Source organism: Podarcis erhardii, assembly GCF_964252035.2.
Source record: "Podarcis erhardii genome assembly, chromosome: 1".
NCBI lineage: Eukaryota > Metazoa > Chordata > Lepidosauria > Squamata > Lacertidae > Podarcis > Podarcis erhardii.
The window spans coordinates 82,538,408-82,559,640 of record NC_138497.1 but is presented as its reverse complement, the minus strand read 5'-3'; the positions used below and the strand labels follow the sequence as shown (position 1 = coordinate 82,559,640).

At 43.9% G+C, this 21,233-nt stretch overlaps 2 protein-coding genes across 4 annotated transcripts; one reads left to right on the top strand and one right to left on the bottom strand.

Moving 5' to 3' along the window:
- Positions 1 to 993: 993 nt before the first annotated feature.
- PRPF19 (pre-mRNA processing factor 19) lies at positions 994 to 13,839 on the bottom strand. The gene is made up of 16 exons (XM_081837380.1): positions 13,672 to 13,839; positions 8,844 to 8,993; positions 7,800 to 7,876; positions 7,351 to 7,492; positions 7,174 to 7,247; positions 7,025 to 7,087; positions 6,576 to 6,617; positions 6,337 to 6,411; positions 5,296 to 5,371; positions 4,775 to 4,884; positions 4,351 to 4,506; positions 3,943 to 4,012; positions 3,247 to 3,332; positions 1,986 to 2,156; positions 1,599 to 1,704; positions 994 to 1,454 (listed from the first exon to the last, which is right to left on the bottom strand). Exons 1-16 carry the CDS (start codon positions 13,688 to 13,690, stop codon positions 1,357 to 1,359), a joined length of 1,515 nt encoding a protein of 504 aa, XP_081693506.1. The 5' UTR covers positions 13,691 to 13,839; the 3' UTR covers positions 994 to 1,356.
- Positions 10,365 to 20,176, top strand: TMEM109 (transmembrane protein 109). Of its 3 annotated transcripts, none has more exons than XM_081837894.1 (4): positions 10,365 to 10,432; positions 16,250 to 16,518; positions 17,138 to 17,240; positions 18,857 to 20,176. In XM_081837894.1, exons 2-4 carry the CDS (start codon positions 16,282 to 16,284, stop codon positions 19,237 to 19,239), a joined length of 723 nt encoding a protein of 240 aa, XP_081694020.1. In that variant the 5' UTR covers positions 10,365 to 10,432; positions 16,250 to 16,281; the 3' UTR covers positions 19,240 to 20,176. The 3 variants fall into 3 exon arrangements, with proteins under 3 accessions (XP_081694020.1, XP_081694019.1, XP_081694018.1); XM_081837893.1 differs by lacking the exon at positions 10,365 to 10,432 and adding an exon at positions 15,118 to 15,298; XM_081837892.1 differs by lacking the exon at positions 10,365 to 10,432 and adding an exon at positions 15,342 to 15,505.
- The last annotated feature ends 1,057 nt before the right edge of the window (positions 20,177 to 21,233 follow it).

The following is a 21,233-nucleotide window of genomic DNA, read 5'->3' as shown; positions in this document are numbered from 1 at the left end:
AAAGCATGAGTAAATATCTAGAACAAATCCAGAACGTGAAAGAAGAAAACCATTTCCACACAGAAACTTGAGGGTTTCATACAAGTACCTGGTTGGCCACTGTGAGAACAGGACGCCGGACTAGATGCGACATTGGTCTAATCTGGCAGGCCTCTCCTTATGTAGACTAATATCAACAATTGAGGGTAATGGTGCATTCCATGCATCTTGATCAGTGTATACTGAAGATACATAGAAGTCCCACTTGTTTCAAAGGGCTTACTCCCAAGAAGTTGAATTGTATTGTAGCCCTGAAAGTTATTCTCCACTGCATGGATTACTTACAGAGAGAAAAGCTTATAGGTGACAACCAAAGATAAAACACAACTGGTCCACAGTACTGCTTGCAATAAAAGCAGGGCCAACCCTCCAGTGTCTTACAATTCTTGCCATTACTCTCCAGTTAGTTAAACATCAGGGGCTACAACAAGCTAGAAGTTCCCATCCAAACCGGGAGCTCATTAGCATGGCAAGGGGAATGTCTGTCCCACTTTCAGATTTTGGTCTGTCACTATACATTCTCATCCCTTTTACTTTTACTTTCTTGTGTATAAAGGGGAAAGTGAGAGCCTGATATTTCATTCCATTGTGTCTTTACTTCATAGAGCTAGTGTTGGCTATAACATACTTTGTCTCAACTATCAAGGAATTTATTTTCAACTTTTTGAACCTGTAAACCTGATTACGTGTGAAGCAAATCTTAGCTTTCCAGCTGGGGGTGGGGAGTTTCCTAGCTGTACACCACACTCTCTAAAGTGTCTTGCCCTCCACATTTGCTGATACAGGTAGATAAGGATGTTAACGTAAGTTTCTAGTGATATGAAAGTACTTAAAAAAAAACCCAACCCTCACCTAAGTCAGTGAGGCTGAAATGTTTTTATACTTGAGTGTGTGAGAGAGGTACAACTTCCCTGTGCATTTGCTTATTTAGACACTTAAATGGTAATAGTTTAATATTCTTTTTTAATGAAACTAGAGAGTTGCATACAAAAAACCTGCACATCTCCCCATCCCTTTCTTCAGCCTTAATTCCTGCCACCAACCCTCATTTGATGGTCAACACTGGATGGGTTTGGCTCAATATTGTTACAATCACAGCACAGACAAAGCTGAAGGAACAGAGGAAAACAAATCCATTTAGTACTGGGCTCAACTTTCCATTCTACAGGTAGCCTGAACCAAGATAAAAAGCTATGATGCACCCTATTTCCCCCATATCCCTCCCACCCCCCACCCATGTGCCCCATGGTTGCCCCGATTATCTTAACACTACAGTGAAGAATAGGCTCTGCTCTCAATGCATCCTGGTAGGAGAAACTACACACTGTAGAATTTCAGGCTTCTGTCCATGCCTGTCGAAGCAAGGAACTTAGCATGATGCCCAAAGGCCACTCCTGTGGTCAGGCCGCTATGCTCTGTAGGAAAGGAAACAAAGACAGTTGAGTGAGAAATTATTTCATTGTTTTGTCACCTCACACACCACAAACAGTGATACTGGCCAACAGTACAAATGTCTGAATATAAAGCCCCTCAAGAATGGCACACAGGACCCCCCTTACCTGTGAAGTGGAGAACCTCCGTCCATTGCTTACAGATGTAGACTTGAACATCAGTGCCACCTAGGGCCAAATAGGTGCCACTCTGGTCAAATATGAGGGACTTCACCTAAAGAGAAAAATGGTATTTGAGATGAACACATCCACTTCAGAAGTAGTTGGGCCCAGTCCTCTCAGGCTGGGGCAGTAGCAACCTCTGTCCATTTAAAGGAGGTGCGTCAAACTAGAGGAAACAGCTATGCAAGGTTCAGAGAGCTGCCAAAAGTGTAGAGAAAATGGTTGCACTGGGCTTTAAAATGATGGGGAGGAACCTGAGAAAACTCCAAGTGCTGTCAAGAAAAGAAAGGGAAGGAATACAGGCCTACTAGAGCAAGAGAGGGTCACACAAACCTCAAAGTTGTTGTCCAGCTGCAGGGTCTTAAAGTTCTTCAGTTTGCGCAGATCCCAGAGTTTGACAGAGGAGTCATCAGCAGCAGTGGCCAAGTAGTACCCATTCTCAGAGAAGGCAATGCTAGTAATAGGGCCAGAGTGTCCTGGGAAGTTTGCAACGTTGGTCCGTTCCTGAGAAAAACAAGTCAGTATGTGTTAGAGACATGTTAGGCCTGATCTTGTCTTCCCAAAGGATACAAAGCTTCTATACCTTCCCTGCCTACACAGTGAATAAAGGAGTGAGTTTATCCTCCCTGTGGCATACTTTCTGCATGGCATTTTGAGTCTGGCTCCTCTTAGGAAGTGATAGCAACTTTCAGGTAGACAGGTAATTAAAACTGGTCTTTCGATAGTGGGCCCCAAAACAGGTTAAGAGTCACTGAAAGAAAAGATGAAGTGCTTCCAAAGAGTATTCAGTGGCAAAACTAAAATGAATCTTCTGGTGTGGGAGAACTTGCAGTAGGGGGCCCTAGAAGACTCTTGCTGAAATTGTACAGAAAATTTAAGCATGTTAATAAGCACCACTTTCACATGACATCTGTGCGAGATGTCTCAGTGGTTCCCAACTGGTGGTCTGTGGACCCCAGAGGGTTTGCGTAACCCACTCAGGCGGTCTGTGGCACCATTCACGTAACAAAAACTATGGGAGATATCTAGAAGATACTAGTAGAATCTTTGGCTATTCTAAATCTAGTTTGAGCTCTAGAATGGGCAGTAGTAGCACCTCTTGACTATTCCTTGCTCATATTAGTACCATTATAATCAATGTCTATCAATTACTTTCTAAACCACCGTCTCAAGGCAATTTATACATAATATATTCAAAAGCAGTTAAAACAACAAGTACATTTAAAACAAGATTAAAACCCTAACAAGTAGACACTCCCGGCAAATACCCATTTATCCACCTAGGAAAGCCTGTTGGAACACAAATGTCTTCCATTTTTCCCCAAAAGTGCAGGTAGCGTGTGGCTGTCATATCTCAACAGGAATGCTCTTCCACAGAACTGGGACAGTCACACCAAAAGCCCTGTTCCGAGTTATTGCAGAGCAGGTTTTTGAGATCTCAAATGACCGTGCAAGCCTAGCTTTTATGCAATTTCTCATTCAGTAATATGGACAAGGAGTCGGCACTTTGGAATATTCTATGTGTGTCACATAACATCATCAGCTATCCTTAAGGTAGATATCATGAAGCTCAATATTCCAAGCCTTTTCTCACCTTCAAGTCCCAGATCTTAATCTGAGAGTCCATTGTTCCTGTCCCAAAAATAAGCCCATCAGGATGAAACTGGGCACAGGTCAGAGCTGCAGAGAAAGGAGATAGTGAATCATCACAAAGCTGAGAGAAAGCCATTCCTATGGGAAAATGAAGTCCCTACCCAGCCTTCTCCCACCCATGTATCAAAACATGAGCTGTGCTTAGGAATGATGCTAATCTATGGTTCAGCTTTATGAGAATGAGCCTAGCCCTCCGCACAAGGCTCATCTAAAGTCTCCCTTCTTCCCCAGTGCAATCATAAGGAGACTAGAAGCTGCCACTTCTGGTTTAGATTAACCACAGTTTAGAGTTTGTGCAACATGCTAAACTGTGATTAATCTTAAATAAGCTCAGTTGAAATAAGCAAATAAACTATTACTTGATATTAACTTGTTTCCATTATCCACAGTCGTGACAACTCAGTTTGTCCAGGTTCAGCCAACACTGCAAGCTGTGGTTACACAAAAACTAGAATCAGCAGTTTTTTTATTCCTCCTTGAGGCTGTACTGGAGGGGGAGTGAACAAGGCTGGAGGAAAGCTATGCTTGTTCTCAGAACACTAAACTATGGTTTAACATTATGGCCAAACCAGACCACACTAAACATGCAGACTCTCCCAAGCAAGTTTCACCAAAATACCAAATGCAGAGCCCCTACCACAGCCAGAAGTTTCATCTGTGACCTTGGTGAGAACACGACCTGTCTGGATGTCAGAGAAAGCCCAATACTGAAAGAGAGGAAAGGTGGAGGGTTTGTATATGGCAAAATGTTTCTTCTGGAAAACTTTCTTTAACTAATCCTTACTGTTTTATGTTTTGGATTTTTTTTTAAAATGTCAATGTTTGTACCTTTTCATTGTGAACTAGATTGTTTTATTAATTGTTATCTCTAAAGTGTGAACCACTTTGGAAGAATTTTTATGTTAAAAAATGAGTTAGAAATGTTTAAAATAAAGCTAATAAGCAAATATAAAAGTGCAGCTTCACATTTTGCAGATGTCATGTAACATAAAGAGCTTTGCAGTTAACACAATCTGGGCCTGACCACCTCTGGTTTCGATCTCACCTGGTCATCAGAGGAGCTCAGTAGGTAATCGCCTGTGGCATGGAGACTCAGCCCTGTCACGGCACTCTCATGGGCACGCACAACCTGCACACATGAAACACTGGGGACTGACCAGATCCGGATAGTAGCATCTGGCGAAGCTGAGAACACCAGTTCCTGCAGGGGAGAGCGAATAAAGCTCGAAGAATTAGGCTGAAACAAGAGCTTTGTTTATTGAATTCAGAACAGTTGTGTCCTTAATCATCAGCTCAAGAGGACCTATGGAGTGCATTCTCTATAAGGTGACCTCAAGGGAGATCATACAATTGTTTCAGGCAACTGCAGAGGAAATTCATCAACACGCTAAAGTTATATTAAATATTTTAATAAATATAAGGGGCGTGGGGTAGAGGGAATGGGGCAGGCAACAAACAACAGTCTTTACCTGGGAAGGATGGAAGACTACACTGGTGACCTTCTTGGTGTGACCTTTCAGTGTCGCCAGGATCTGCTCTGAGGTCTTGTCAAAGACAACAACATTCTTATCAGCTCCACCTGGAAAACAAAGAGACCACAAAGGCCCAGTGAAGGAGAGCACCCAACACTCTTTCAGCACATATTGTCTTGGGGCTCATGCATTGCAAAAACAAAATTCATAGAAAAATGAGTATTTTTAGGGAGAAATGCATTGGAAAGCATACAGAAATGAGTATTTTAGAGGACAAATGTATATAATATCTGAAATGTTTTTGTAGTTTCATTTTAATCTACAAAACCCCAGACAGGGTAGATCCAAGATCAACCACAAGCAAAAGTAACCCGGAATGAAAATAGGTTGATCTGCCCATACCTAAGCATGGAACCAAAGGAGAAGAGGTGGCTTTTGAAGAGAGCAAAGGACCCCATGGCTCAAACTGTCCTAACACTTTACTGAGGAAAGGAACTGAAACAGAAGTCTTAACATACCTGTGAGGATCTTGTTGGTGTCAGAAGGACACAAGTCGAGAGCAAGGATGCCAGGAATACTGGCACTGTGCAGTCCCTGTGCAAAAGCAACATTGTTGACATTAACGTTTCAGTGCAAAGGATGAGAGAGGGCCTACTGCTTCATCTCAACAAGAGTCAGGCAAAACGACTCATCTTATACAAGAGGAGTGTCTGCAAACACTTGGCTTGATCCCAAACTTTCCCCAGTTTGTATCCCTGATAGAACAAGCAATCTTTCCTCATGATTTGACAGGAATCTGCAGACTCGGCTCTAAGCCCAAGGCAACAGTAATGAAAGAACGGTAGTGATCCTGGTATCAAAAGCAAGATTGGTTACTTTCCTTGTGCAATCAAATGGTAAGTGAGCTTGAAGCTGTTCCAGAATCAAGAGAGAGGCTGGTAGCAAAGAGCAACACCAGTCTCGGCTGCAAAAGCAGCAAGTATTGTTAATTTGGAAAGGCTGGAGGAGGCAACAGAGGTCCAAGAGCTCAGAGCCTTCACACTCCAGGCCAGCACGTTGCAAAATATGGTTAAACTTCCAGCAGACAAGGAAAACCTCCAGTCCAAGCCTGGCATATAAGAGATCAGGTGTGAGGCAGGCAGAGATGCAGCTTCCAATTCACAATAGAGAGCCTTAAAGTGTACTCCTAATTGTTTATTGGCAAAGAAGGGTTGCTGTCATCATGAATCAGATGGTAGGTGGTGACAGCATACCCTCCAGCATTGGGTGACCCCTACAGAAAGCAGATTTCAAGTCAGCACCGGTCAGTGGTGATTTCAAGTCTTGCTTGTCACCTGACATCAGGTGATTGACAGGTGAGTGGAATCCTGCCCATCTGTCAAAGTAGCCTGTCGTGGTTCTCTACCCCTGGCTTAGATCATTGGATAGCTAGTGCAGAGTTGTTCAGATAGAGAGAGAATGCTCAACAGTATTTTTGGTAAAACCTAGGAAGTGTTCGGCTTAGATGAGATGATTCCTTCATGGTAGCCTTCCCAATCAATTATGATCAACATACTCACCACATGTGAAGCCACCTGCCGGTACCTGCTGAGTTCTTCCGGCTTCACCAGCTCCTCCGGCACGGTCTTCCCTCTCTGCCAAAAAGACAACATAGAACTAAACTCCTTGTAACAGGAGCATCCTAGCACAGGGAGTTGCACCTTTGCAGCAATCATGAGAACAAACATACTGCAAGCACCCCTGGATAACTCAAGTGCTTCCCCGCCTGTAGAGCAAATATTGAGATAGGGGCACTCACCTTTTTACGCTCCGTGGTCAGCACTGTGGCTTTGTCTTGAAGCTGCAAAAAGAGAACAGCATTAGGAGAAGCCAGCTTCAAGCATGGTATGCTAGCACATCAATAAGCAGGGGACAATGCTGCTGACCCACGCTACTTTTTGCCTGTTGCTGCTGGGGAATGGCCCCATGACAGAGAAGAGGCTATTGCATCTGTCTGCCCACCCTTTTCTGCTTGCTCTGACAGCCAGGGTGTATCAGTGATTTCCGAAAAGCCGGAGAACAGAAGAAGCTGCAACTGATTGACCTGTTAGACACTGCAGCCGTAATGTAGAAAGGGAAGGCACAACAGTGTGGAAGTGGCATGTTCCTACAGACAAAGCCAGCTATAGAGCTCAGATTGGGAGATCGTAACTGTATAAGCTATAGCATGATCTGGATGGCAAATAGCAAGCCAGGGATATTTCTTACCTTCTGGATAATCTCTGGGGTCATTCCAGCCAGCTCTCCTAAGTCCATTGGTTCACCAGCACCCTGCAGGAAGACAATGAAGAGCATGATTAGCCCAGAGAAGAAAGAGCACAAAGAGAATTATTGACCGATACATGTGTGTGACTTACCACAGCATTGGGTTGCGAAGAAGGTACAGCCTGGGGAACGATGAGGCCAGCCTGGGGTTTCAGAGTTGCCAAAGCTGGGGAGAGAGAGAGAAAAGGTGGTTTGGCAGGTTAAAGCTGGCACTGTGGACTGCTTCCCTGGACACCACCCAAATAACATATCATCTTCTGCGTCTTTACCTTCTCTCGCAGCAGTGACCTCTTTGGTGAGACGGGCAATGACACGGCAGGCGGCATCATGCTGATATAGTGCATGGGACAATTCCTGACGTGTAGTTTGCAGCTGCTGCCGTAGCGTGAAACTGTGCAGCATGACAGCATCCTAAGGAAGCACATCAGCATAGTAACTGATCTTTGGCATAGCAACAGCTAGGCCATATTGCATTAAACACCGGAGTAGTTTCTTGAATATCTGGCCAAAACATTGTGCTGTATTGATTTTTTCTGAGGAGCAAACTACTCCTGGCTTAGAAGTCTCCTTCCTCCAAAAACTTTCCAATCCTGAACGTTCTTGCTTCCTGCCACTCTTAAGCATGACTGAAAGCAGGGAGGAACGCCTTAAGACACAGAGGAGAACATTTCCAGTCCCCCCCCCAATATATATATATATATATATTAAAGATACTTACCCATTCATCTTGAAGTGCCTTTAGAATGGCTGGAATGCTAGTAGCAGATGGTGGCTTTGGCCGAATTGGGTGGGCAACTGGGGATTACAAAGGAACAAGAAAGCATTACTTCCAGAAAGAGCCGTCCATTATTATCCTTACAAACCTGCCTTACACGCCTTTAAAATCAAGGCTGCTTGGAAGAATGGTTCAAAAGGCACATGCCTTTTGCAAGCTTTTTTAACTGCTGTGATTCAACAACCACCTATTTGCCTTTATCCATTGTTCATGACATCCATGCATTGAGAAGTCAAAAAAGTGAACTGTGGGGGGGAGCAGAAGGCCACAGGGATTGTGGGTCAGATGGAAGGAACCACAAGCAAGCTAAGGAGAAGAAAGAGCTGGGGGTAGAGGGAGTTTTGCTGAAGTGGGAAGGCAAGTGGGAGGACATAGATGCTGATGTTACTGAGGCGAGTATGCAGACTGCTCTCGAGTTAAAAGCAAAAGTGGGTAAGCTGTGGCCCTCTAGATGGTCCTACACTCCAACTCCATCAGTCTCAACCAGCATGGCCAGTGATGGTAAGAGAAGTAGTCCAACAGCATTTGGAGGGTCACAAGCTCCCTACCCCTGGTTTAAAGCACCGAATACTTTTGTTAGCAACCCTTCCTTTATCTAGACCCATTTATAACCTCACCGGGCCCTGATGCGTTTGGAACAGTCATATTAGACAACAAAATAGCAAAGCAGAGAGACTATCCTTATCAATATTTGATTTAGCTTTTCCTGTTGTGCAATATGCTAGACCCGTACCTCATAACATCCTGGTTTCAGCATACCCTGGAACAAGGGCAACTAATGTCGTGCTCTTCAGGTATTGTCAGACTCTATCAGCTCTGACCATTTGCTCAAGCACAGCACCCTTTATCAGTCAGCGATCAGGTTTCAAGAATTCCCTGCCACCCAAGGTCTTAAAAGGTGAAGACTAAGATTGGCAACTCCACACTCAACTGTTATCAAACACAAGGGAGACTCGAAGCGCCTCTGACTCTTCTGTCCTTCCTCACCTTTGATATCTATGAGTTGCTCTTCAGACAGTGGCTGGTTGTTCACTGGATCAGTCCCATTCTCTGCAATATACTTTTCAATCAGCCTTCTCTCATAGACATGGTTTGAGACAGGAGACACACAGGGATGCTCAGGCACCTCATTTGAAACTATAAGAAAAGGGACAATAGAAAGAATTGGCAAAAGTCATTCAACCATCCATGTTTCACAGCACTTTACGAAGTAGAGATACAGAAGTAATAGGGGAAATGAAGTATCCCAGCCCAATGGAATCTACAGTAAAAATGTTGTAGCACATCATGCTTCTTTTTGATTATCTATACTTTTGTAAAACAAGAGCATAACAAGAGCATGAACTACAAAATTAACCAAACTCCAGAATTACTAGTTTAGGCATTGTGTGAAGAACCGGCCCTGACAATGGAGGCAGGTTTGCAGGGAGAATGGAGCACTGCACCGGCAGCCTATGCTTGCCCTCAACCAGTGTTTCCCCCACCACATATGCCTTCTTTCTTACATCCGGTCCAAGGTGGTGGCCCTTGTTGCCTGCATTCTCCACTTTAGTCTCTTGTGTTGCCCTTATAGAACTCAGCAGGGAGAATGGGAACAAAATTCTAATTGTTTGAGTCTGCTAGTCATTGCCTTTGGCTCCACCTACCCTTGGCCTCTGACTTCTTGCTCTGTCCTACCAAACTCAATGGGCATCAGCCACTACTGAAGTCGTGGCAAGCACAACTTCCAGTATGTATTCATGTGCAACTTATTCTTCCTTCCCTAAGCTGACCTAAGCCATAACACAATGCACTAAAGTACACAATCTTTCAATCAATTTGGGCTGTGCCCAGATCCTGCCACAGAAAAAACACATTCATGTGCTCTTTAAATTGCAGCATGTATAAGCTTTGAAGAAGTTTGTGTTCCTACTAATTATTTAAGTTTAAAAGGGAAGACATTTAAGTTTCTTCTTCTGATTCTTCTTCTGTCCCAATAGTGATAAAAAAAAATCAAATGCAACTGTTTTAATATTTGCATTCCTTCATGTCATATTTGTAAATTGACACCAAAAGCAAAACCACAGAATCAAAAGACCTCAGGGTCCCTTTTCAACTCTACAATTAAATGAGTCTAAGACTTCACAAAGCCTACCAACCAAAGATGCACAGTATGTCACATACTATGGGTTGCATCAGGATCAAGTTAGCTGAACCCAAGTCCCACTGATTTCAGCAAGACCCAAGCTGAGCTAACTTGGTATGGATCCAACCCGATGTCTAATACACAATTGCTAGACATCAATGCATAATGGTCAAAGCTGAATTTTAGCCCTTCCACTTGTTAAATTTCAGTCATGGAAGCACATATATTAGAAAATCCTGCCAACTAGCAGCCTAATGCTGAAGGGTTACATTAGATGTCACAGATCTATTTGTTCCTGCCTCATGACATCACTGCACTGCCCATTCCCCACCCCACAAGCAGCAGCCAATTATGTGGAGCAGGAGCAGGAGCAGGAGCAGGAGCAGGAGCAGGAGCAGGAGCAGGAGCAGAAAAATGTTACAACATGGATAGCAATTCCTGGACATTACCGGTGAGAACTCAATACAGGAATGTTTTTCATAAACTGACCATAATGTGAACCCATCAGAGACCTGCTCCCTGCCTTGGAAGCCTTTTTCTACCTGACCTGGGAGGGCAAGGGCCCTGAATGACTCCAGTTACAAAAGCTGAGGATGCAGAACAGAATCCTGGGCTGGGGTATTGTTTAGAGGGGGTTGTTGCTGTTAATTTTTTGTAGCTTTATTTTGTATCTTATGATTTATGTGGAAATTGTTCGATTTGGTCGTGTTCTTTTTGATGTTGTGTTTATTGTTTATGCGGTGTTCGAAATTAGCCAGGTGCATCTTGCAGTTGGCTTTTGACCACTTGTGACCAAGTGAAGATGCTTGGGGGCTAGGATGGTGCCTGACATCTCCATCATCTGGGGATCACTGGATCTGGGCTGTTTCCGCACCCGAATACCCCATCCTGTAGAAGTCTATCAGTTATATTTTATCTGCACAATCGGAATGAATTTCTGGAACTCAATTGCTTTTTCTGTGCAGCCTGAGAAGGAGCAGTCATCATTAAAAAAGAGAGGTTGGGATAGGCCAATATATATGTGCAGTCCCTGGATCAAGTGACTTTTCTTCTTTAAGTTCTCAAAGCTCTTAAACTAGCTCAAGCTCAATGACAGATGTTTAACTGAGAATCAATCAGTCCATCATTTGAAAAATAAGACTTTAGAACCATCTTGCCCAAAAATGGCAACTAGACATTTCATTTTGGCGACTGCAACCTTGGGTTAAGGAGCTATTTGGCACTTACCTTATATATCTTAATTTTTAACACTCTGTTTATGACTACTTTTGTTATGCTTCTAGTCATGTATTTTTTGTTGTTGTAAGCTGCCTTGAGCATGGTTTTAACTTTGGAAAAGTGGCGTACAAATAAAAGATTAAAAACTAATGGCCTGAATTTAACTAACTGGCGTTCTAGCAGAAGCGAATGCACTAGCATAATGGGGCTCTCTTCCCCACACACCCTGCTGAACAATGTGTAAATTCTAAACTAGGTTAGCGACTGGAGAAGGAATCAGCAGCTGATAGCTGTATCGATTAAAAAAAAAAGTGGAAATCACCTACACGTACAATAAACTGCAAGTGTGTAAGAACTGTAAGTGTGGACCACCCATTAATGCAGACCTTGAGAGAGTATTACTCCTTTGCCAAAAATTTTACTGTCTGCTGCTTCCCATCTAGTACTGTTTAGGTTATAATTTAGATTTTCCCACTGACAGTTGGAAAACCTGTCCATCTTAGCCAAGTCAAGCCTAAATAATTTTGGCCTAAAGTATAAAGAATCCAGATATATAAAAATAACTAAACCTAAATAGCTGAGGGTAGAGGCCATTCCATAATCTTAACAATCATAAAAAGAATGCTCTTTAATATTTGGCATGTGGTACCTGTGAAGTACAAAGTTAAAATTAGTTAACATTCAGTTAGGATTGTCATAGTCTCTAAAGAGAATTAGTAAGAGCTTCTAAATCTGATAGAATATGATTGAGAAAGCCTGAAGTCCTAGAGAGAGAGAAGTCGTGCATTCAAATCACACCCACAGGCTTTTTTCAATGCCTCGAGATGCAGAATTCCAATTACACCCACATAACTGAATGCACAATTACAGGTGCATTAAAACAGCCTAAAGAGTAATTAAAAGAAAAATCTTAAATCCGCTTCACTCAACAAGTCTGTTTTCTAGATACATTGAGCAGGAGGTGATATACATATATACAAAACGTCTGTGCTGCTCTGTTGTACCTGCTAATTCTGCAGAACTATACAAGTTTGTTAAAGATATATTCTATCTGTAGCATAACCTGGGGGGGGGGCGACAAATAGCAAACCACCAAGAGTATTTTTAAAGTGCTAACCAGAAGTGTGCAAACACCTCTTTATAATAATGTATTTCCTGCACTAAAAATAACTCAAATGAGGTTCTCTCATTACAGACTATGCAACAATGGTAAACTAGAATTTACATTCTGGTTTGATTAAGAAGGTTAATCAGAGGCTGGTGCCTGTTCAAAGAAATGCCTATACGATCATAGACTATTTTGCTTATTGAATGTATAATAACCAAGTTTCACACTATAACTCAGCAGCTTTGGGCACCCCACTTACTCCCAGTTGCTCATCTAAAAAATAGGAACAGCTGCAGAGCTGCTCTGATATCATTACCAAATTCTGTAAAGCACTCCATCACCTTAATATGACATAAATTAATAACTTTAATTAATTACAAAGTATTACAATCATAAGAAAACTAAATGGTTAATAAATACAATTTAACAACAGTGCCCATTGCCAAGCGAATCTTTTAAGTACCTGTCCATGATAACAATGGTGCCCCAAATTTTGCTATCTTTTTATTTATTTACATGATTACAGACTGCATTTTCATATAAAATGTTGCAAAGCAGTATACAGCATAAAAGCAAATGCTATCTTGTCTTCTGGCAAAGATCAGTCTATATGACCTAATGGGTCCATTCTCATCTCTGAGCTGACAGATCAAGGTAACCCATTGTTTTTGTTACCAGAAATGAAATGCAAGGTCATAAGAATGTTATTTACCTGCCATTCCAACATCTTTGGACCCTCAGAAAGACAATTAAGATTAACCTTAAAAGATCCAACCAAGAGTTTTGTGCTTCAAGATTGAGGCTCAATAGTTGAGGCTGCAAAACTCAACATACTTACTAAAGATTTAGCTACTTCAGGTATGCTGAGACTTACTCCTGAGTGAACATGCATAAAATCAAACTGGGAAATGTCACAAACACCATCCCTAGTGGCGCAAGACACAGCTGCAAATCAGGAAGCCCCCCTTGTTGGAACCTCATCTCTTCTAGGAACTCGCCAGGCAGTCTTGGGGAAACCACAAACTCTCAGCCTCAGCATCTCCACCGGGGGCCAGAAAAGCACTGTTGCTGAATTGTACTGCTGGTTTATTTTAAAGGCCTGGGGCAAGTAAATTGGGCATGTGGAGCTCTGTGGACACAGGAGAGGACCATGCAACCGCCCACAGCAATGTATTTAACACATCCTCATGACCAGCATTATTGTGCTTGGAACCCTCAACTCCCCCCTCCCCCGCTTTCCCTTTCCCCACCAACTGTAGACCACTGGCTGCTCCCTCCCCTTCCCCCCTGCCCCCCCCCCAGAATGCTGTGAGGAGCCGGAAGGCCGAAAGGGGCACGAGAAAAGGCGAAGGCGAGTCACTCACTGGAGCAGATGAGGGACATGGCGAGCGCCTCTTCGGTCTCTGCCTCACGGCCGCTTCCGGGCCACGAGATCGAGGAGGAAGATTCTACTTCCGGTGGCCGGGGCCAGCTTCTTTAAACTGTACCGCGCGCCAGACGCCAGCGCGCGGGAGACTCCAGCAGTCGGCCGGAAGCGGAATCTTCCTCTTCTTCCTCCCGCCCCCGCACTTCCGGAAGGAAGGAAAGCAAAGGCATCGCTGCGAAGCCAAACGGACCAGGAACGGCAAGCACCTTCCGGATCCGGAGGGCTCCAGCCGTGCCCATCAACAACTACAACTCCCGGCATGCATTGGGACCGAGGAGTAGCCGCGTTCGGCTGCGCGCGTGCTAATCCGTATTTGGAAGCCTTTCAGCTCCTGCTCCGCGCCCCTCTTTCTCGCGGCAAAATTCAAGAGAACAGTGGAGAGCTAAGGAATTGGAATGCACCCATCCGGTTGCAGTAGCAGATGGAGCAGCAGCTGCTGCTCCTTCTAGCTCTTAATTCGTGGGTATTTTGTTTTTAAAGTATTGGGAAGTGCGGCGTGTTCGCACGCCAAGGCAACGGGGCACAAAGACACCTGCCTGAACGCTGTACAGGAGAGCAGAAGTGGTTTTTGCTGTCCTCTGCAGTTTAACGAGGTAACTACAGTGGTACCTCAGGTTAAGTACTTAATTCGTTCCGGAGGTCCGTTCTTAACCTGAAACTGTTCTTAACCTGAAGCACCACTTTAGCTAATGGAGCCTCCTGCTGCTGCCGCGCCGCTGGAGCACGATTTCTGTTCTCATCCTGAAGCAAAATTTATATCCCGAGGTAATATTTCTGGGTTAGCAGAGTCTGTAACCTGAAGCGTATGTAACCTGAGGCACCACTGTAGTGCTACCCGATATGCGTTTGGTAAGGAGAATGTTTTGCTGAAAATCCAGTCCAGTCTCAACTCCACCTCTGCCCGGTGATGTTAATACACCGCAGGAGCGTCGTAAATCCCTTTTTTTAAGCATGCAGAAAACGCTCAAAAGCCAGATCACAGGTTTCGCGTGATATAAACTCCCCAAGTTAGAGGGAAGCCGCTGTCTTTGCTATTTCTTCTTGTTAATTAAAACTACAGTACATGCGCTGCAATACAGGTTCCCTCCTGACCTCGTAAAAAGATATCCCCTTCCATCCCAGGGAAGAGAAGCGGCAGCAGAAATGCCTTAAGGAGCCCTGAAGTTTCATATCGAGATAAGAACCTAGATATCTTCCATAATTACGAGCCTGAAGGCGGCACCACCCACCGAATGACAATGTAAAATCCCAGTAACGACCCTCGAGCCTAATTGTGATTGGATCCGGCGCACTATTTGCGGCGGGAAGGACTCTCGTAGGAAGCAGACAGTAAAGTATCTGTCGCTATAATTGGAAGTGCGTGGTTGCTTAACTGGTGTGAACGTCGCTGTAAAGAACTGCAATTCCCGGCATGCTCCTGGATAGAGCGCGGCGCGCCTTGCTCCTTCCTTTCGGACTGCATTTCCCAGAGTGCAACGGGGCTTGGAGCTATATTTGAATGGAGAGAGTGGGGGAGGGCGATAAAGCTGCTCGCTCCGGACTTCCCCTCTAGACCAAGGACCCAGGTAAGCAGCCTCGGCTCTGCTTTTTCTCCTCGACGGCGGCGGCCAATCAGCAGCCCCCGTTCGGCGCGTGCGCCCTCCTGCTCAGGTCGGCGCTGCTGGTGGGAATCATAGCGCGAATCTCTCGGGAGCAGCCAGGAGCAAGAGCTCCCTCGTGCCATTAACGACTTCAAGGCGGGAGCAGGCCATTCCCTGCGCTTCTGTAAACAGGTGCAGGGGGAGAGAATAAGTCAGGCTAAGGAGGGGCTTCAGAAAGTGGGGAGAAAAACAGGGGAGGGGGAATTGTGTTTGGGGGGCGGAGTGAGGTTGTATCTCTGTAAGAGAAACGGGAGAGGGATGTGGGGTCGTGGCCCTTTATTTAGACTTTTCACCCAGTGACTTGAGATCAAGTCAGTCCTGCACCTGCAAGAGAGATTCTCACCTTCCTCTTTGTAGACCTCCTGCTTCCCTCTGCGTATAGGTTGCTAGAAAAATATTGCAGAGCAGACAGGAGTACGATGGTCTCCAGCGTTCATTAGAGAGCTGCTCGATCTGCCTAATAGCCTGGGGCTGATGGGAGCTGGAGCTCAACTTAATCCAGAGAGCCATAGGTTCCCAACCCCTGGTTTAGTATTTGTACAGAGGGTGTGTGCCTCATCCAGTTACAGCTTTGTTGCATGCAAAATGTACTTAGTACAGGTCATCCTCTTGCTGAAGTTCGACTTTTTGTTTGTACTGTATGCAGAATCCATTTTGCTTGCATTTGACTCTGGCATGGGGCAATGGAACTAATGGTTTCATCTAGTTTGGTAGTCTGCTCTGCTCACCTTTCTACTTAATTTCTCTTTATGCGGTGGGTATTGTAGTGAGAAGAGGTGGCATACATTTGCATGGCTAAAATGTCATCCTTGTCACTCCTTAGATTGCTTGCAGTACTAGATAAACATGACTTTAGGGATCTCTCCTATTTTGCAGCGAAGTTGGTTGCAAAGACAACAGCTGGAGTGATGACTCAATGGGGCCTCACCTTACGGAGCTGCTTCCAGCCCCTGCCAAAACCAATCTTGGCTATAGTAGCGGTGCTTGTGCTCACTCACATAGGAATAACCAGTGCCCAGCAGTACCGGAGTGAGCCAAAGCGAGCAAAGTATGCCGAACCGGACTTTCTATCCCAAGTGGGTCGTGCCATGAGCGAGACAATGGAGGATTTGATTGGACGAGAGAACTTTAGAATATTGAATGAGGTAAGAAAGAAGTTCATGTGAACTGCCCCTATACCTGGGAGTATAGGGTGGTATATAAATTCAATATGATGATGGTGATGATGATATTTAGTGGTTTTCATGTATCTGTGGCAAGTCGCTAACTGGTGGACAAATAAGCTAAATGTTTAGGGGGGCAAGCACAGTGAACAGGTCTTTCTGGATTGAACCACCTTAGAATGCAGTTGGGGATTACATAATTGAACACTTTGCTATGTGGTGGTGGGGGGGAAACCAGTCAGAGTTTTGCCTTGACATGCTAGTTTACTTTGTGTTGGGATTTTGAACAAGAGGGAACATTTCCCGTATAAATTCCTTTAGCTTTGTTCAGAGTTGGTATGAGTCCAAGGAGAGTTGTACCACCTTCTTTTTCTAGATGACTAAATTAAATCTATGACAAAACTGATTTTGACCAGTTTTATGTCATCTTGTTGCTCTTTATTTAATTCCCACTCATTTCATCAGCTAAGGGAGCTATCCATCGCTACATTTCAGTACCCAAGCAGATGGGTTCTGACAAAAGGGACAGCCCTTTTGAATTCTGACGGCTGGTAATGGAGTGAATAGGAAACACCCATGTGTGCATCTTCTCTTCTTGCAGAATATTTCTTCTCTGGTCTGGATGGTGTCCTCTGGGATCTCTTCAGCATTATTTGTTGTGGCTCAAATTACAGGGCAGCTCCTTACTTCCTTTGGAATAGCTGGTAAGTGACCAGGAGATTGGTTGGATGGAAAGACGGGGTAGTGGTGTTCAACTAAATTTTTCTTAGAGCAGACCCATGGAAATTAATTAATATAACTTAGCCATGTTTGTTCATTTCAGTGGGTTTACTCTGTGACAAACTTAGCTGAATACCACCCCAGGAGTCCAAAAGATGTCGCATATTCAGTCCCCCTTTCTTACTTATTTGTCTTTAAACCATGAGCAACTAGGCTGCAGCCCTACTCAACTCCGTGGGACTGTCTTCCAAGCAAATAAAGCATAGGTTTGTGATGTTAAACTTATGTCAGTGGTGGTGGTGGGATGGAGCAGGGCTGGGATTGGCATATAGGAATATGATTGATTCCTAATTTATTATTCCTAATTTATTTATCTATTATTCCTAATTCCTAATTTATTATTGTTGTCATTGTTATTTTGGCTCAGAGATGCAGCATGAGTCATGTTTGTCCAAGAGGTGTTTGCATTTCTCAGACATACACTTCCTGCTTGTGAACTGGATGTGACTTTCCAAATGGTGTTTTTGATTGTGGCAGATAATGTTGTACAGATTTAAATCCCTCTAGGCATATCCAAGTCTTTAAGCATCCAGAAGTGGTTAATTAGATTCCAACCCCGTGTTTCGTCTGTGTGTATAAAATTGATTTTCGGGGTCAGTGGGTTAAAGCTTTCAAATCGAATCTGATCTTTTTAAAATGACAAAGGTGACAACAACACCAAAAGTGAAATGGATTTTGTAAAAAGTGTTCAGAAAATATTGTTCAAAAGCCGTTTATTATCTAATTTTAATGTATTTTGGGCCACATTGTTTCTTTTAAATAGTTTGATCTGGTATTAGCTAGTTTCCCAGTTCAATTTTTTCTGAGAACTAATGTGCTTATAAATTTATATCTTGGTGCATTTCATCCTTCCAACAAAAGTGTGTTTTGACCCCCCTCCCCTGCCCACTTTGTGCTTCAGAACTCTGGAGGTAGGCTTCACTGAGTTCAAAGGAGAATATTTACAAGTGTGCTCAAATTGCAGCCTCAAGTCTATTTCCCACATCATATATTTTAGGAGAAGTCTGTCAGTATCCTATTGACAAATAGGTGTATTACATGCTGTCACGCATATGTGCAATGGTAAATACAGATTTGTTGTATGAGCCAGCCCTGTGTCTCTGTCTGCACAGTTGAGTTGAGCAGTGCTATGCCCAGAATGAACTGGGTTGCTTGGGTAGAGGAATTTCTCCCTTTGATTCTGACACTTCAGCTGTTGTCATTGAGACAAAAATGTGGACTCTCATATTTAAAAAAATTAATGTTTGATGTCTCTCTGTGTTTTAATTTGTTGGAAGCGCCCAGAGTAGCTAGGGTAGCCCAGTCAGATGGGCGGCAAGTAAACAAGCAAACAAAAACAAGCAAACTATTAATATTATTATCATTATTATCATCAGTAGCAGCAGCAGCATCTTAGGACCAGTGGCGGAGCCTTTACTGATGCGTTGTGGGAGGGATGCTTCCTTCTGGAATGTAGTGATGCCATAGTCGTGAAATGGTGTAGTGCCACACTGTGTTGAATGTTTTTATAAAACCTTTCCCTTTCTCCTTTGTGTTCCAGGGGAGCGTGCAACTCAGTTCCTGAAGCTAAACCCTGAACAGGTGCAGACAGCGCTGCTCTGGGGCCTGGCTGCTCTGCTTGGTTATTGGGTGTTGTCGCTGCTGTTGAGTGTGTTGGTCGCCATCTTGAGCCGCATCATGTGGGGCCTCAAGTTTGTCCTCTTTGGAGCCTGCTTTATGTTTATTGTCACCTCAGTGCCCGATCGCTCTGTGCAAACTATGCTTCTGTCAGGTTTACTTACGCTGTATGTCCTGCTTGGTTGGCTGAGTGGGTCAAACCACTCAGGGGCCCGACTAGAAGCCGAAGTGCGCAGCTTGAAGTGTCAAGTGGCAGAGCTGCAGCGCAGGCAGAGGCGCTCTGCCAAGCACCTGGATGAAGAATGAAGTTCGGGGAAGCTTATAATCTCCATGTATCTTCAATAAGAGGCAACTGTTTTCTGCCTGTCTTCACTTACTCCCTGATTCCCTCCTAGACTGTTGATGCTCTCTTGTGAGTCTTTCACTCATAGCTAAGCAAGAACATGCAAATACTTAATGGAACTTCTGTACAGGAGATGAATGATTCTGGGATACTATCTTACCAATTGTCACTCCAGTGGCCTGTTAAAAGCTCTCTCCATCTCTTGACTTCCCTGTCTAGTGTTTTGTTTTGGGTTCTTTCATACCTCCTCCTTCTAGACCTCTACCTTTCATCTTCCTCTTGGATGATGAGCTTGCTGGTGAAGTGAGGGTGCTGTTCACTCAATTATTACTTTTTAATATCAGTTTCTCTATAGTGCTACATATCGGGATAAAAGAATGGGGTGTTGAAGAGATTGCTCTGAGAATCTCGGTCTCGTATGTTTCACCAGCATGCCAGTATGTATATCGGACAGTAAAGGCCAGTGCCTTTTTGAAAGCTAAAGCTGGTTGTCATGATTGTGATGGCAACAGAACAAACCACAATGTAGTGGGGTTTTTGTGTTTGTGTGTGTGCATGCATATGCTGGAAAAGCGTGTTTCATTTCCAGCTCCTTATAAGCCAAAGATACTCATGTAGAACCAATGGCAAGTAGCATTCAGCTGCTTTGTTCTGGGCAGAAATAAGCCATAGACAAAAGTGAATGTTTGTAGCTCTTCCCTCCAGACAGAATTTGTACCTCTACCAAATGGAATCACAAGCCCAGACTCAAGTACTTTTTCTGCTTGTTTTGGATTGGAGGCATAACTCACTCAATGGTATAAGCCACATAACTATTGCCAATATATATTTTTAAACTGCTAGTTTTTAAACAAATGGGGTATTTTTACACTCTTCTAAATAAAAGCGTATTTAATCATTTTCTCTTTGATTTTATTGTCTGTGTTTCCAGTCATCCTTTCATTTTTTAAGCAGAGGTGATGCAGAATCTGCTATGAGGTGTTTGTGACTTGTTAGGCCAGGAGTTGGCAACCTTTTAGGGCCATTGGCACATTTGGGAATTTTTGTTTAGCATGTTCTCTGAATAGCATCTTCTGGCTGCTTCTCTCCCCCAGATTACCCCGCGCCCAGAGAAATTGTAAGAGAAGCACACCCCACCACTTTGCCAAGGGGTCTGAGTAAAAGTTGGATCCAGTAGAATTAGACTTAGCCTTGAAATGCATATAAAGCTGAAAGAGGACATGGGATGTCAGCTGCCTCCTTCATTTGGCTTACTCTTCAAGAAATAAAACGTTAACCACCCCTACTGCCGCATGACTAAGAGGGGCAGTGACTAGGGAAGCAGGGCTCAGAGACTTCATGTTTGCTGCGGAAGACCTCAAAGCTGCCAATCTGTCAATCCCTGAGCTAGACCACTATAAGCCTCTCTTAGCAGCAATGTCTAAAGTATGAGCTGGAACTGTCCTTGGTTTGACCCAGTCACTAGGCAATATTTTAAAAATAGGTGCACCTATGTGTATGTTTGCAGGGCTATCTTGTGATCTGATCATGTTCAGTGATCAAACCCCATGTTCTGATGCATATTCAATGGCCCTTGCTTCTAAGTTTGCATAGTATTGCAACCTTATTCTAACACAGAGGTGTGCATTTTCACAGTTCATACCAAACTGCAATGTAGCTGAAAATATTGGGGCTGCTTTGGTGAATGTGTCTAATAACTATTTCAGCATGTCCCCGAGTCCATTTTTACCAGGATTCTCCCGGATGACTCCTCTCCAGGCTTTGATGCACTAAAATGTTGGCAGACGCTGATACCTTGAGACTTCGTTGGGAGTGGGTATCAGGAGCGGGTCAGCAATAAATCACATGGCACAAGTGAAGTTAACCATTCAAGGAAATACGGTCTGCTCGGTGCTTTATGACTGAGTGGGGATCTGAACCCTGCTCTTTTATTTATGAGTAATTGGCTTAGGATCAG

Bases quoted from the DNA above. Each gene is read 5' to 3' on its own strand.
- PRPF19 (XM_081837380.1), bottom strand. The intron at 7,088-7,173 runs GTAAGTCACACA...GTCTTCCTGCAG, and splicing joins CTTCGCAACCCAATGCTGTG to GGTGCTGGTGAACCAATGGA. The intron at 1,455-1,598 runs GTAAGGGGGGTC...CCTTTCCTACAG, and splicing joins GGAGGTTCTCCACTTCACAG to AGCATAGCGGCCTGACCACA.
- TMEM109 (XM_081837894.1), top strand. From the start codon at position 16,282: ATGACTCAATGGGGCCTCACCTTACGGAGCTGCTTCCAGCCCCTGCCA. The intron at 16,519-17,137 runs GTAAGAAAGAAG...CTCTTCTTGCAG, and splicing joins ACTTTAGAATATTGAATGAG to AATATTTCTTCTCTGGTCTG. The intron at 17,241-18,856 runs GTAAGTGACCAG...TTTGTGTTCCAG, and splicing joins TACTTCCTTTGGAATAGCTG to GGGAGCGTGCAACTCAGTTC.